Source organism: Centrocercus urophasianus, unplaced genomic scaffold (assembly GCF_019232065.1).
Source record: "Centrocercus urophasianus isolate 14NV4802_14NV808 unplaced genomic scaffold, USGS_Curo_1.0 seq_34, whole genome shotgun sequence".
NCBI classification, from domain to species: domain Eukaryota; kingdom Metazoa; phylum Chordata; class Aves; order Galliformes; family Phasianidae; genus Centrocercus; species Centrocercus urophasianus.
Window position 1 is genome coordinate 5,418,749 of NW_024884911.1, and position 16,090 is coordinate 5,434,838.

At 51.2% G+C, this 16,090-nt stretch overlaps 1 protein-coding gene across 3 annotated transcripts in view; it reads right to left on the reverse strand.

Annotated features, from left to right (window-relative positions):
• Nucleotides 1-1,017: 1,017 nt before the first annotated feature.
• The window catches only part of VAV2 (vav guanine nucleotide exchange factor 2), a 99,538-nt gene continuing 84,465 nt past the window's right edge, over nt 1,018-16,090 (reverse strand). The window contains exons 12-27 of one of the 3 annotated variants that reach the window (XM_042830650.1): nt 14,398-14,484; nt 12,486-12,571; nt 12,066-12,198; nt 11,014-11,123; nt 10,670-10,771; nt 10,494-10,582; nt 9,970-9,986; nt 9,674-9,695; nt 8,676-8,803; nt 8,414-8,488; nt 8,025-8,077; nt 7,162-7,278; nt 6,988-7,075; nt 6,776-6,899; nt 4,099-4,253; nt 1,018-3,591 (exon numbers count right to left, since the gene is read on the reverse strand). In XM_042830650.1, the coding sequence (XP_042686584.1) occupies nt 3,544-3,591; nt 4,099-4,253; nt 6,776-6,899; nt 6,988-7,075; nt 7,162-7,278; nt 8,025-8,077; nt 8,414-8,488; nt 8,676-8,803; nt 9,674-9,695; nt 9,970-9,986; nt 10,494-10,582; nt 10,670-10,771; nt 11,014-11,123; nt 12,066-12,198; nt 12,486-12,571; nt 14,398-14,484 (1,434 nt within the window). In that variant the 3' untranslated portion in view covers nt 1,018-3,543. Of the gene's footprint in view, nt 3,592-4,098; nt 4,254-5,504; nt 5,644-5,776; nt 6,023-6,775; nt 6,900-6,987; nt 7,076-7,161; nt 7,279-8,024; nt 8,078-8,413; nt 8,489-8,675; nt 8,804-9,673; nt 9,696-9,969; nt 9,987-10,493; nt 10,583-10,669; nt 10,772-11,013; nt 11,124-12,065; nt 12,199-12,485; nt 12,572-14,397; nt 14,485-16,090 lie in introns of those variants that run through there. The other 2 variants (XR_006170869.1, XM_042830651.1) reach the window with 2 other exon arrangements.

Sequence of the window (16,090 nt, forward strand, 5' to 3'; positions counted from 1 at the left end):
CAAAAAGAAAAAATAGATGATAAAATAGAACTTGTGTCTGGGGCAGCCTTCCCCCTCCTGGGGCACAGGGCTGGAGCCAGCTGGGCGCTGGAGATGGATGCTCCTGTTAATGCCTTGGGGAAGGCTGCTCCTGGTCTGGTTACAGCACATGGCACAGGCCTGGCACGGTGAATAATGCCTCCTTTATCTGTGCACACTCCGGGGGAGTCACATGAAGCCACATGGATCTGCTGGGAACCCACCTCCAGCATGCTGCAGGGCTGCACGTCACCAAGTGCTGCCAGGGGTGTCCCCAGCAAGGAGGTGGCGTGAATGCAGTTTGGCACTCACCTGTTCCACGCTGCTGTGCTGTGATGTGGGTTTCTACTGGCTGAACAGTGCTCAGATCACAGAGATCAGCATTTCATACGTGGTGTGTGCTGGAGAGCTTCCCTGAGACTGAATGGCACCAACAGGGACACGGTTTGTGCCAGGCAGGGGTCTGCAGCTCAGCCAAGGTGACACCCAGCTGAGCTGCATCCTTCTAACCCCAGCCAGAAGAGCAGGGAAAAACGTTATTAATTCAGCAGTAGGGCAGCTCACAGTAGCATCCCTGGGGTGGAAGCTTCCCCTTCCTCCAAAAACACCTGGGGCAATTTGTAAGCAAGGCTGTGGTTTTTATTTCATCGCTCTGGAAAATGCCACTGCATGTAGAGCCAGGTGGGATTTGGGAACGTGATCCAAAGAAATGAATGGAAGCTGTGAAAAATCACCCACTCCCTTCTCAGCCACCCCAATGGGAGAGGGACAGCTGCAGAGGAACAGCTGCTGGGAGCTGCCCTGGCTGAGCAGGATGCCCTGTCTGAGGCTGCAGGATGGGATCAGCTGAGCAGTGCAGTTCTAGGTGGGGTGTGAATGCCTACCATCAGGAAGGATCCATCCCCACTATACCCCACAGAAGCCCAACACAAACCCCATCCCTCTCGTGTGGGTTTACTGGTGATAAAAACCACGGCTGCCAAAAAAAATAAAAGGAGCTATCAGCAAAATTACACTTTATTTTTCTTGGTTTTTTTTTTTCATCGTGGGATTTACTTGGATGTATTGTAACTTAAAAAGGTCTGGAAGAACCACATGCAAAAGGGTTTCTAAGTAGCAGCTAAAGATTCTATTCCAGCATTACAAGCTACTCCAAATGATTTCCAAATTGCCAGCTAGAACCTATCCCATAAACAAACAGTTTTACCTTTGGACCCCTCCACCCGAGCCCGTTTGACCCCCGTTAGTGCAGTGCAAAGGAAAAACCCAAGGAATTTACATATTATTTTCCAACGTATCCCATTGCAATTCTGAACGTCCGCGACGAACTAAAATATATATACAATTTTCTCGCCATCATAAAAAAAAACCAACCAAACAAACACATTTTCCTTCTTATTCACAGATATATATCGTGGCAAATGGCTGAATAATTACTTACAAACGAAAACATCTTTTTTTTTTCTTCTTTTTTTTCTTTTTTCTTTTTTTTTTTAAACAAGTTTCTTACAACAGTAAACACGAGAGGGAGACCTTGCTGGGGGGGTTGGACCTGGGGGGCTGTGCAGGAGATGTCACACACGCACCTTCTGCAGGGGGAACACCGTGCCTTTCTGAGGGGGATGCACCCAGTGCAGGCACAGGGAATCCATCCCAGATGGGAGGGGAGGGGTTGCATAGGGCTTTAATAGCATCTGAGGCAGACCTTCGGCCATCAGTTGTTCTCTTGTCTGTGTGTGTCTCGCCCACCTTAGATGTGCTCTCAGGCACACCAAAATTGGGGAAATCTGAGCGTGGCCCTTCACGCTGCAGCAGGGCACTGCCTGCTCCTCATTTGCTGCAGCCCAATTTTTTCCCTTGCATAGCATGAACCATTCAGCTCCTTTAGCAAACAGGGCCCCTTGCACACATCCCATACTAAGCACCAATAGCTGGCCTGGAAGAAGTTAGCACCAAACAGTACCTTGCTAAAGCCCCGAGCCCTGCACTGTGCCCCCTCACCCTGCTGGGCGCTGCTGTGGTGAGCCCAAGGAACCCAACGCATTCCCAGCCCTATCCAGAGCCCTGGGCAGCACACTGATCTGGCCCTGGGCTTCTCACTGAGCAACACAGCCGTGTTCCCAAGTGAACACACTGCCCTTTCCAATGGGATCCCCAGGCTCTCCCATGTAATCCCTCAAGCTCTGCTGACAGCAAGGCTGGGACACAGCACTGCACGGTGCTGGTGTCTCCCAGGGCTGCTTTTACATCGTGCCAGGGACAGCTTTGGGCACAGCAGCAGCTCCAAATGCCACTTATGCACAGAGACAGGAGGGCATTTCTCGAGGCTCAGAGATAGGAAAGTCATTCCTCGCTACAAACACACACAGACGCACACATGTATTTGTTCAAAACAGCACTTTGGAAGGAAATTCTGGAGCTGGGTGGCAAAGGCAGCACCCAGCAGAAGATGCCAGCCCAGCTCTCCAAACAGCAGCTCTGCCTATGCGTTACAGGCTGCAGTGTGGGAAGAACAGACTGGGATGGATGGAACTCAGGACAAAGTGGCAATGCACAGACAGACGGACCTTTCTTTGACAGCAGCAGCGGTAACAGCCTGTGGGAAGAAGAGGGGGCAATGCTCTTGGCCCCCAAAAGTGCACACAGCTGGAGAAGAAGAGATGCTTTCACAATGTCTTGAGATAAATCAGGACTTCATACCATAGCCCTTACTCATGTGGGTTCGCCCCACTGAGCTCAGTGAGGTGGGACACGTATGGCTGCAGAAAAATGGACCTCGCTGAGGTGCTCAATCCATTCTGCCATCTGCTCCTCCGCCGGGACCTGTGCCCCTGTGACCTCCAAAACTCACACGTGGCAAGGCACACCTCCAGCCCTGCAACACCAGCAGCTCACCCAGTGTCCTGGGCTGCCCCATGCACCCCCAGCACGGCAGTGGGGTCTGGGGGGGGAAGTGAGGAAAGGGGCTCGGGATGCCCACGGGGCTTTTTTCTCTCCCGTGTCCGTGGTCCAGCTGTGCTCCCCAGCTCACAGCTGTCATCCCTCAGGGATGAGCAGCTCCATCCCTGGTCCCAAGGTGCATCCCGACATGATGCAGCCACGGTCCCTATCCCGAGCCCTGCATGCTCACCTCTGAACCCCCGGGCACAGCCCAGGCTTTCAGCCACACCATTTGAAAACACTTCTAGGAAAAAATAAGGTCCGGATACCCCCCTGGGGGGCACCACGCAGAGTCCCTCCGCTCTGTCCATTCAGGGGAGCGAGGCTCTCTCAGGAGCAGCCGCCGCACAAACGTCATCCGACAGACCACGAATCTTCTACAGACAGAACAGGGCCGGGGCTGGAGGCATCCCGACGCACACACACATGCTGTACAGAGGAATGGATTTACTAAAGAGTCTGGGGAGAGCAGTGGTGCTCCCGGCAGTGCTGGCAGGCGTGGGGCCGGGCTGCTGGGGGAGCAGCGTGTGGTCTGCAGCGGATCGCTCCGGGCACTCGATGACTTTCCATGAGGCATCCCCAGCATCATTGCACCCCCTCTTCTTCCACGTACGTCGAGGGAAACCAGCCGACCTGAGGGAAGATGGAGAGCTGAGCGGTGGGGAGCAGCAGGGAGCTCCTGTCCCACCTTTAGGACTGCTCCTCTGTCACCACATGCTGAGTTATCTGACCCAGCCATGTGGCAGTGATGGGGAGGTGACGCAGTTCTTAGATGCAGCTGCTACCAAAATTTGCACAGTGACTCAGAGCAACTGTACACTGCCTTAGTCTGTAGCTGCAATAAAGAAGGGATCAGGAATGTGTCCCCAGTGCTGCAAACACTATGGGACATCTGAGCAAGCCATCAGCTTGCTGCTTTCCCCCAGGCCACCGTGGCTTCCAATCACAGAACAACACAGTTAGTGGGCATGGTGGGAACGGGTCAACAGCTGGACATTAGTACATTAACAATTCTATCATTCTATGATTAATTTCCTTGCATGCAAGCTTAAGGAAGAGATCTGGACATGATATGGACCACGTGGTAGAAAGGAGATGGGACACCAGTTGCACAGGGGATGGGACACCAAGTGCACGTACCCTCCCGTTGGTTTCCCCCTTCCACCAGCCCTGGTCGCCGCCGATCCTGCTGTAGATCTTCACCACGTCGCCCTCCCGCAGCGACAGCTCCCGCATGTCCCGTGCTGCAAAGTTGTAGCGTGCCACTGCCGTCCCTATGACCCGTGGGGTGAACACTGCAGGGGGACAAAGAGAAGTGTTGGGACTGGCCCCCACCACATGGAGCAGCTGAAGCCTGGGGAAAGCTCCACGGGGTTCAACCTGGGTTTTCCACCACGGCGCTGGCTCCCATTGCAATGCTGTGACCTGCATCAGCTCCGGTCTCATGTGAAATGGGGTGGTCAGGGGTGAAGTGGTTCCTGTTGGGGTCATAGAGCCCCGTGGTCAGAGCTGGGACAGCCGCATGGCTGCCCAGGAGGGGCTGTGACCCATTGCTGGGGCAATTTGGTGAGAAGGGAAGGCGGTGGCAAAAGGAAAGATTCCAAAGGAATCAACAATTATTCATGGTGGAATCATGGAAAAATTTCCTTTCCATCATTTATAACTCCTGATGGGACCACCGTGCCAAAAGGCGTTTGGCAAGTCAGCTTGTGTTTGAACCACCTCAAAACTGGGACTGGATTCTCCGAGAGATGTTGAGCAGTGCATCTCCATTGCTCCGTGCAGGGAAGTACAGGGCATGGGGAGGAGATTGCTGGAGAACTGCACACCAAGGAGCAGTGGGGATGGGCTGGAGGAGGGGGAGAGAGGTCCAGGACAGTCCACATCACTGCAGGGTGCTCCTGGGCAAGCGGGGGGGCGGGGGAAAGGTTCTTTTTGTGGAGTTTGCAAAATGAGAAGAAAAAAATAATTAGAACCTTTAAGCAACAGGTTTTGATCAAACGTCCCTTTTTGTCCTGGGATTTTTGAGTGTTAATTAATTTTTATTTATTTATTTTTTTAATTTTGCAAACCAAGGTTGAACTAAGCTTGAGGAAAAGCTTTGCCCAGATTTCCAGCTGTTGGGGTGGAAGGAGATGAGGATGGCGATGGAGGAGAGGCAGACACACAGCGTGCAATCATCCATCCCCACCAGGCTGGAGAATGGAGCAAGAACCACAACAGCTTTGAGCTCTTTTATCAGGAGCTTGCTCAGAGCCCATTTCAGCACAGAGTCACAGTTTGTGTGCACTTAAAGGATCCCAAATTCCCTGTTATGTCCTGATACCCTGAAAAGTTGTGTTCTCAAACAACAGCTTTAGGGGAAAACACATGTGGCTCAGCAGATGGCTTTCCCTGTCCAGCAAAAAGAAAATGCCGGCAAATAATAGCATAAAAAGGACACATTTTTGCTCTGAACCCTTGTAAACAGGGAGGAAGACACTGGTCTGCAATGCATTTAAAGCCAGAACTCCACTGTGGGGAGCCTGAGCCCCAGACAAACTTACAGCCCAGGTTTCCCATCCCCTTTAGCACAGTTCTCCTGAGCAGGCTGAGATCCCAGAGCTCAAAAACTGCTGGACACTGAGATGTTCTCCTTAGCCAGCAAGGACAACCAGGCTGGAAGTTGGTGTGATGCCAATGTTCCTATGGTGAAACAGATGGGATGAGCAAGTCGAGCTTGAAGTACATCATGAGATCCCAATGCGACAGAGTTTGTCACTGATTTAAGCACCCTTTCTCAATAGTAACAGTTCCAATCAATCCAAAACACTCCTGCTTTGATTTTTAGGGAGAGCATTTGCTTTTTGCAAAGCCATGATTTATTCACTTGTTTCCAGGCTGAGCCACTGGCAGGGCATGGCCAGGGCCCCCAGAGCTGCCTGTGGGTGCAGAAGGGACAGCAGGGACCACGCAGGTCCCACTGTGATGGCTTTCAAGCTGGGGATGCTGTGGGTCTCTCCATGGGGTACCTGACCAGAAGGGACTGGAGGAGCTCTGAGAAGAAAAGTTGAGGCCCTGAGGACTGAGAAAAGAAAAGTTGTAGGAAGCGCAGGAGGCTGCAAAGAGGTTAAGAGAGAAACAGAAAGATGCAGAACACTCATTAAAAAGGAAATTAAAATAAAAGAAAATTGTAATGCAAAACGTTGTAAAAGCCAATGGGGAAATACAGGGCAGGGCATGCAGAGGTCACACGCTCAGGACTGGGGCAGCCATGGCAGGTGCAGCCGCTGCCCAGGGCACAGGGGTGTGCACAAATGGAAAAGATGTCTGATCAACTTTCAAAAACTATTTTCCATCGGTAGCATTTTTATAAAATATCATGGAAAAGGTTTTAAACAATTTTTTTTTCCTCCAATTTCTGCTCCCGGCCTTTGAGACAAAACCAAATGCTTTGCAACAGCACAGATTTTGCTCTCCATTTGCTCTGATTTCCTTCATTTTTTTTTTTGCTTTTAAGCTCCAATTTTCCATTTCCCCCATCAGCCCCATTAAAGGAGTCCCTGTGGGATTCAAACCCCACCAGAGACCCTGCAACCAGACCCCCACACACACAAGCTGACGTGGGCAGGACAGCCTGAATGCACCCAACCAAAGCTGCCACACATCTCTCTGCACTTCAGCAAATCTCTGCTGAGCACAGTGGGGCAGCGCGAGGGGAAAGGCAGCAAAGAGCTGCTGGGAGGCTGCAAATCCCCACTCAGACCGAGCCCACGCCCCACAGAACGGGTGAGGTTTCCCATTGGAAACGCAGCACTGAGGCTGAGATGGGTCCTACCTGGAGAGCGGGTGAAGGTCCTGGAGGTAGAGCGTTCCCGTGACTTGTACGGGTACTTGAGCGTCGTGTCCAGCTGCTTGAAACTCTCCTTCAGCGAATGGTTCTGGTAGTATTCCACCAACTCCTGCAAAGCACACGGGGACCGTGGCTGGAAGATGCTCTGCAGGATTGGCATCAGCCCGCCGTGCTCCCAGAGAGCTTCAAGGACATACCAACAAGCTTTCAAACTTCTTGGCTTCCGTGATGTGGATCCAGTTGTCCTTCTCCACCACCTTGATGTGCTTCACTTCTTCATTGAACCTACAATGGGATGCAAAGAGGCTCAGCAAAAGGTGTGCTGGTGCTCCTGGGGTCACGATCCGTGCGCCCCATGAGGTTGCACTCACTTGATGCTGATGGCAAAGCGCTCAGCCTCGGCTGGCCGCTCACGGATCAGGTAGGTGCCGCTGACGTGGGCCTTCAGCAGGTTGTCCGTCTGCTGCCGCTCCATGTTCCCTGCAAACCTGAGCCACAGAGGCTGAGCATCCCAGGGCCAGCTGCCTCCCCAGGGCATTTGTAAGCTAGGATTCGGCCTCCTTCAAGCACTGGCGTATTTTAGGCAAAAAGGTGCGTATCTTTCTTAATTATTAAAGGTGAGAAGGTTGGGCAAGTAGAGAAACAGGTCCAGTCCTTCCGAGGCAGAATCAGCCACTGCCACTGAATAAAGAGTAATGGGCAATGCAGTTTGAAGGGCATTCCAAGGAATGGAACATCCCCTGTGAGGACAGGCTGAGGTCAGGATGGACCTTGAGCACCATGAAGGAGCTGTAGGTGTCCCTGTTCACTGCAGGGCATAGCACTAGGTGACCTTTACCGGATCCTTCTGACTCAAATGATTCTCTGGTTCTAAGTCCCTCATGTTTCCAGGGCACCTAGAAAACCCCACTGGCTGGGAATTGGTCCCCAGAGGAAGGAGGCTTCAATGGGAGCTGGAATAACTTAGACTCACGGTAATTTAGACTCGTGAACTTGAAACCCTGGATGGTGCCAGCAGGAGGAGGCGAGAGGAAATGGAATCACAACCTCTCCTGCCAAGGCAGAAATTGCATCTTCCCTTCCCAAGTCATTTTCTCAACGTTGAAATCCCCACGGACACTGTGGATTTCAATGCCTGGACACCAAGGTGCACTCACAGCTCTGTGTTGGCACAGAGTGGTTGATGACAAAGCAACAATTAAAACCAAAGCTGACATATCTCTGTGCGACTCACCATGGGTACACCGTGTAGTCGATCTCCCGTGACGGTGGACGACTGTTGGGAGGCTGCAAAGAGAGCACTGCTCGTTACTGCCCAGCACCTAACGAGGTGCTCCTATCCATGGCAGGGGCTCTGCCAGGCAGCTTCAGAGCCACCAGATCTGGGGGTGCAGGGCAGGGTTGAGTGCTTCTCCCTCAGCCTCCCCCCCCCAAAATAGCTGTGGATGAATGTGCTGCGCTTTTCTTCATTTATTTAAGCCTTTTTTAATTGGGAAGTAAGCTGACAGCACTGCTGCATGTAGCAAAAAAGGATTGGGGAGAGCCGAGGGCCCTCCAGGGCATCTCATGCCCCCTGGAATGAAGCAGGAATCCCTCTCAACCGACCCACAGCCACACACGTACCCTGGCATCCACGGGGCAGGGCTTTACAGACGAGCTGGGGAAGTAACCTGACTTCTTGGTCTGCAGCAGCCGCCCCTGCAGAGCACAGAGCTGGGGATCAGCAGGGTGCACAGAGGAGCAATGTATGGATGAGGACAAACCCTAATGCAGCTCCCAAGTACCGTGCAGCCCGTCCCCACGCTACAGAAGATGTGACAAAGGGACAATGCAGATGACAATGGCTTAAAACGTGCCAGCAGCTCTCTGAGGGAAGGGCCCTCACCTCCCACCAAGGCGAGTCGGGGTCTCCCCTCAGCAGCTCGATCACATCTCCAATTTGGAACGTCAGCACTGGCTTGCCAGGCGGCGCGGGGTTCCCGTGGTAGCTCTGCACTGCAACCATTTTAGGACCTGGGGGAGATGCAAAGCAGTTTCATCCCTGCTAAAGAAAAGCAAAATGACAATAACCTCCCACCTCCTGCTGTTCTTTGTCCCATGAGCTGCGGATCTAACGGCAGCAGCAGGCAGGTGTTTGGGGCAGAAAGCATGGAAATGAAAGGGATCAGCAAAATGCCTGCAATCATGTGCTCTGTGCTGGGCTGCAGCGGGGCCCAGAAAGCACTTCTCCAACCCAGTAGTTTGCAGCCAAAGTCCAGTTGTCTTTTAATTAATCACACATTAAACAGAGCTACCCACAGTGCTCTACAACCACTGTGTTTGCCTTCAGATTGCTTCCCCACCTCTGCTGCCAGCTGCCTCTCCCCACCCAGTGGGAGCACTGTGCTGTGTTTCCAAACCAATGATCTGATTCGGTTTCTTTTTGCCAGGCTTTCCTTCGGACAGGAAAAGCACAAAAACAAATTGTTCCTTCTTCTTTGAGACAGAACATGGGCAGGGCAGCACAGCATTCTGATCAGGTTGGTGTGAAGAAAAATAAAATAAATATACAAAAGAGGTTGCAGCAACCATAGTGACTCAGGTTCCCACCAGAGGGCAGCGCATCATGCATGGGCATGGGCATGTTCCATCACTACCAAGCTGCTCTGCCAGGGAGAGCGTGGCTTGCATTAGAGGAAGATGTCTGTGCCCTCCTCTGTCTGAGCAGGGAGTTATTGACAGGCAGTGCCAAAGCCTTGGGGAACAGGAGGATCCCATTCCTGCAGCAATCAGCTCTTATTTCCAATTTCAGAAGGAGTTTTCCCCACATCCCATGTGCCCAAGCCTCTACGACACCTCCAGTTGCAATCAAGATGCCCTCTTGCAACGCAGCAATGCCCTTACCAGGTCCAGCACTCAGCAAATCCTGCAAAGAGAGAGGAAAAATTCCCATGAGGACACAGCAGTCCCAGCTCTCCCCATCTGAAAACATCAGGATAGGAAACCTCCCTGGCTCTGCTGGGTATTGGCACCCTCTGAAGCCCCTGGTGTCATGCAGACTGGGCCACTTTTAGCCATCGGTCTCCCATCCTGCCCCCAATTACTGGGACCCCTGAGACCTCTGCCAGTGCCCCACCTGAGCACCAGGCCAGGCAAGGACAGAGGGAGGGATGTGGGGAAAGGGTCCTCAAACAACTTACCTGGTCTGCTGAAGAGCCTGCAAGAGAAATGTTGAAATAGGCCATTAGTTTACCAGGCAGCAAACCCATTTTCTGCTTCCCTTGATGCCACGAGGATCCATAAAGCAGCATCGACACCTGACCAAGGAGGGGGGTTGTGGGGTCACTCCTCAGCTCCACACTTGGTGGGAGGGGATCAGCACTGGGCACGGATGTCTCACTTGCACCAAGCTCTGAGATTTCACACCCCCTCTGATGCTGCTCCATAAGAATCCCCCATGGCACAGAGCACCAGTGCTGTGCTGGGTCACCACAGAAGAGCCTGGGTTGGTTCTCTCCTTGATTTTTGGTGGTTTGGTCAGCCCATTTGCTTATGAAACCACCCACCACTATGAGCTGCAGCCCTGGGAGGCAGTTGACAGCACCATCAGATGTTCTTTAGCTGTTAACAAGCAGCTGATAGCACTTTAGGGGGGTGAACTTTGGGATCATTCACATCCATTAACCTCAATGTCATAAGCTACTGACATGGCCAAGTAACTCACCCATCTTGCAGGGAGGAATGATTTCCAGGCACTCCTTGTGAGCACCAGCTCCACATTTTGGGCAGAGATAGCCCTGGTAGAACGTTCCTCTGTGCAAAAGGAGATCACAAGGTGTTAGTTCAGCTCCTACCTCGGTCTGTTTGCAAATGAAGAACAGCAAGAAGTGCATGGCTCACCTTAGGAACATCTTGCATGCTTTGCAGTTGGTGGTCTTTTCAAATGTGTACATCTGGAAGCTGTGGTGGTTTGCATTGGCTTTTTCTGGCTTTATGTTGGACCTGCAGGAAGGAGTGGGATTATTGACCTGCCCCCATCACCTCTTCTGTGCTCATGGCCACTCGTGGTGTCTGTTTGCATTTCAGTCCATGTTTGGAAACAAGCTTTGGGGCAAACACTCGGGGGATAACTTCATGCTGGGCCCTGCCTCCCTTCACACAGAGTCCCACCTTTCCATGGGAGCTCTGCCACCAGAGCTGCTCTCCAGCAGCCCAACGCTCCTCACCCCGTGCCCAGTGCTCACATTGCCATTTCAAACTGCTCCATCCACTTCCTCTTCATCTCCTCCGTCTTGCAGAAGAACTGGAAGCCCTGCTTTCCCTGAAGGTGGATCAGGTAGAAGCCATACGACCACTGCAAGAGGAAACAAGAAGCGATTGCATCGTTGCACTCCCAGCACCTGAGCAGCTCCTGAGCTTTTATTCACACTTCTCAAGAGCTGCTCTCAGCACTTGCCCCTTTTCTCTGCACCTTTGCAAGGATAACAGTAGGGAAGTAGGAAGAACAACTCTACCTCTGCAGCACATCACAGCTAATGATGCCTGAATCCGCCCTGCACTGTGCACTAGGGCCAAATGGGATTTTATGGTGGCAGATGAGAGAAGAGGGATTTTTCTGCTCCAGTAGATCCTCCCCAGCCATTATCTCTCCCCCTGACAACAACTGACAGCCCAAGAGGAACACCTGACCTGCATAACACACATATGCTCTGCCTGTCTCATTACAACTCTGCACAGAAAAACATGAGAGAAAACTGCGTGCTTTGCTTACCATTTTTCCATGAGACTAGAAAGCATTAGAGAGCAAAGAGGAAATATATTGCATTAAAACACAAAGCTAGCAGCATTTCTTCAGCATCCAAGTGGCAAAACGGGCTTTTCACACCCAACGTCATGCGTCCCATCCATACAACATCTAACTACACACAAGTCCCTGCCTCTTTGATAGCTGGACACCAGCAAAATGCTGCTCCTTCAGAGGCAGCTGCATTCATTGAACTGATTTTGGCAAGCTGGCAGCAGGGCTGCCATCCCCTTGTCTTCCTCTCCCTCCTCCCTCCCACCCATCCTCTCCAGGGCTGTTTTGCACAGATGGAGGTCAGAGGATCAAGCCCAGCCCTGTACACCTAAGCATTTCCCAACTCTGTAAGGCTGTCCTGCCAGCTGACTGTTTATGTTCCAGTATTTTGCAAGCACTGTTTCTATTTAAAAAGACTGCTGGGAACATTGCTACCCAAGGACTGGCCAGAGCAGCTCCAAAATGCTCTCTGGCAGAGCTGACCTCCACTCCACCTACCTTCTTAATGTCCTTGTTGTTCATAGGGTCATCGGTCATCTTGTGGAAGAGCAGCTCGATAATTTCTTTCAGCTCATAATTGTATCCTTTCCTTTTGCAGACAATCACCACTTTATCAAATAAAAATAAATACCTGCCCAGAGCAAGCAAACAAGCAAGCTGGTTAAGCAAGCAAACCGAGGTCCCCATTCTGAGGGAGAACGTGGAGAGCTCTGCAGAGCATCCCCAGCTGGGGCAGCTCTGAGTGCTGCGATTTCACACTGATGTGCTTTCTGTCAGTGTGCACTCCTACAACTTCCAACACAGAGCAGCGGTTGCAAGCCAGTTCCTCTGGCTGTCACCTTAGCAGGGATGTGCTTTTGTTAGGGATTAATGTACCCAGCACATTTCTCTCTCGGGAGAATGCTGTTGTTCTCTCACCTGTCCTGCTTGGTGTGGTTCACGATGGAGCGGACCTTCAGCTCACCATCTATCTTCGGCCTCCCAAACTCCTCCAGCTTCACTTGCTGCAAGAAAGCAACGCATAGGTGAGACCTGCAGATAGAAGTGGGCTTAGGAACACCAAAATCCAAACTCCTCAAGTGCAGGACCCTGACCTCAGTGTCAGGAGAGCACCCACCTCAGGGCAGGGCTCACAAATCCAGGCAATTATGCAAGATTTGGGATCCAGAATGCAAAAGCCCACAAATTAATTTTGAGTTTCCTACAAAAGCAGAGCCAGGGCTCTTTACTTTTGATTCCCATCCTGAACCAAGACTGGGGATTTGACAGGCTGGCGTCCAACCCAACGGTTTGGTCAATTGGGTTTTCAGCTCCAAAGCCCTCATGCATTGCTGAACCCCATGCATCAGTTCGCTTGCACATTGCTTACAAGGGAAAACCCATGGTGAAGAAGCACCACTCGTTAGGAAAATCAAGATAAAAAAAAGGAATATTGTATGCAGCTGCATGTACAGCCTGCACTCATGGCTGTGCCGCGTGGGCTCTGTATACACAACACCAACCACTCCACAACTTCCAGTCCATTGCAACAAAAGGAAACGCTGAGCGGAACGTGCGTGGGATTGATCAGCAGACAGAGCCGCTGCTTTGTTAACATCTCATCTCCCACACATCAAACCTGCTGCACGAAGGAGGGAGCTGCTCGCTGCCCCCATTTGCATTCACAGCCTTGTGGAGCAGGCTGTCTGACTGTTCATGTGGATCAGGATTATCACGGCTGCTTCAAAACCCATGGGCTGCAATGACCCGTATCCCACTTGAGAATTTTTGCAGGTTTCTCTACAAAATTAAGGATTTTCTCTCCATCTGTTAAATAATCATCAATTAAAAGTTCATTGTTCTCAAATGAAGCCCGGGCTCAAAGAACCCAAAGCCACCACATCTTTGGGAAGCCCTCAGGGTGGGCACTGCTCAGCATCTCCCCTCCCTCGGTCCTTTTGGAGCATCTCAGGTGTCAGACCCCAAATTGCATTACCCCAATGCAAAGTGGGACTGCAGAGCAGCTGCGCCCACAGCTGCCCTGCCCTGCCCTCCCCTCCCACCCCACATGGGGGATAAAGCTTATCAGCCTGCAGCTCTGAGCATTAAATGGATGGGCTTCTTCAGGGCTATGAGCACACAAATGATAGGGCATGGAAGGCTGGCTGGTGCATGGCAATGGGACTGCAAGTTTGAGACCTCTGGAGTTTGGAAGATGAGGTTCTCCTTAAAATAAATCCTCAGGAAGAGTGGTCAGGCACTGACACAGGCTGCCCAAGGAAGTGGGGGAGTCCCCATCCCCAGAGGTGTTCTAGAACTGCAGAGATGTGGCACTGGGACATGGCCAGTGGGCATGGTGGGATGGGTTGGGGTTGGTATCTTAGAGGTCTTTTCCAACCTTAATGAATCTGTGATCTCCTTGAGATTTTGGGGTGAGGTGTGTATGCCGTTTTCCAGATAGGCTTTGTTATGCTTTCAAGAGCAGGAATGTCCAGTCTACCATTCTGTCTTACTAATTCCAATCAAATACTTACATTAGATAGCAGACAGATACCTATTTTGGGAGAGTTCTTGGATTCCCTTCCCTACTGATAACATGAGAAAGTTGGAGGAATGTTTTCAGTGTTTTCATCCAGTCTATTTCACAGCAAGTTTGTTTTTTCTTTTTTGATAAAGCCACCATTTTGATACCAACAGCCAAAATATTATCAGTGGCCAGGGACCATAGAAACACGCAGTGATGTTACTTGAGGCAGCACATCAGATTCAGCAATAATTGCACAGAAGGAAGCAGTTATGTTAATGATCATCTAATCAAAGTTGGGAGTGAGAGGAGGATCTTCCAACTTACCAGATTTTCTATAGAGCTCTGAAATTCGCTGATCTTTTTCAATGTCTCTTTGTCTCTCTTTACTTCGTTTATGTACATGGCCAAGTCCTAAAGAGAAAAGTGAGCATTGATTTTTTTATTTTCCCCAATAGAACCAACACCTTCAATACAGCAGCTGGGCTGTGTTCCCACTCTTTCTCCTTGCATGCGTTTGGGAGCTGGACCAGCAGCAGCACTGCAGGAACCCAAGCAGCACAGGATGCTGCCATCACAGGCAACACCAGACGAAAAGGAAAAGCAGCCCAACAGAGTTCTGCTGTGTTACAAGTGATTACAAATGAAGCAAAGGAGCCCATGTTGGGATCCATCGTGGCTGCCTGTGCCCCTGAGCTGCACCCCAGCACCTCGGTATGTGCTGTGCTGGCAATGCAGGAACATTTCTGCTGCAGTTTCTCCCATTTCCCATAAGAGGGCAATGCATGAACCCAGTAACCCAAAGCATGGCATATATCTGCTGTGAACCCAAGCAGCAAGAACCTCAGCTCACCCTAATTCCCTTCATCCCCCCAGGGAAAAGAGCTCTGAGCCATTTTCATTATCAAAACACCCACCTCTGTCCTATAGTAGAATTTCCAACCGTGCAATGACAATTTTGTAAAATGAGGAGACACTCTGTGGCTCTTGCTCTTCTCTGAAAAAAACCCTTTGCTTGCCCAAATATTGGCCCAAAGAGAAAGAACCCATCCCCTTCAACTACAACTTCTTACATCCTTCCAACCATACCTCCCTATTTTCCTATCTGCTCCCTGCCTCCTCGTCCTCAGCAAGAGCTCCTTATCATCTTGGATTAAATCTGAGAGCAGAATTTTTTAAGGCATCCCCTCCAGGCAAGACCTTCCCAACACAGGAAGGGTTAATCACAGATGATAATCACTGATTGAAATGACAATACTTATAACATCACCAAACGACTGAGCCAGGGATGCTTATGAAGAGCAACAAAAGTAAAAGCCTCATGAATGGAGGTCAGCATCCTCCATCAGTGCTCGGCTGTTCCCTCCTCCTGAGCAGACCATCCTGTGTGCAAAAGGGAAACCCAATTCCAGGGCTGTTGGTGACTTGAAGCAGCAATGTGCAGGCTGGGTGTGTAGGGTTATCCCCATCCTCTGGGGTTCAGCCCTGTGTGCTCAGGTGTAGGGACGACGCAAGCACCACTTGCAGCCTCTGGGTGCAACTCCTGCCCCCTCCCTGTGCTAATGATGACATATGCAAAGTGAAAGGGAGTGAAGCCCTTTGGGAAGGGCAGTTCCAGTTGTGGATACCCACCCCCTGCACAGCTCACCCCATAGGGCACCGACGTCTGCCAGCAAAGGAGACAGAAAGGCTGGGATCTTGATGGAGAGCACTACTGTAAGTTAAGCCCTGGTTTACAAATCAATTAAAATCAAACCGCTCTGCTTCCTACGCCCCTTGGCTAGCCCAGCACTTTGTGATGGGGCAAAGAAAGCAAACAAACCTCTCTGATGACTATTGGCAGCTTCCTCCCAAAAATGCTGACTCTGCAGCGGAGACTGCATCCATTTATTTATCAGCAGCAGCAGCAGTGGGTGCTGCATTACGGGGCCATAAGCAGGGTTTAACAGCTGTCACCAGGTCTGCTGCTTTGTCTCATCAGCCAGGAAGGACATTTTCAAGGGAGTGGGGATTTGTGGCA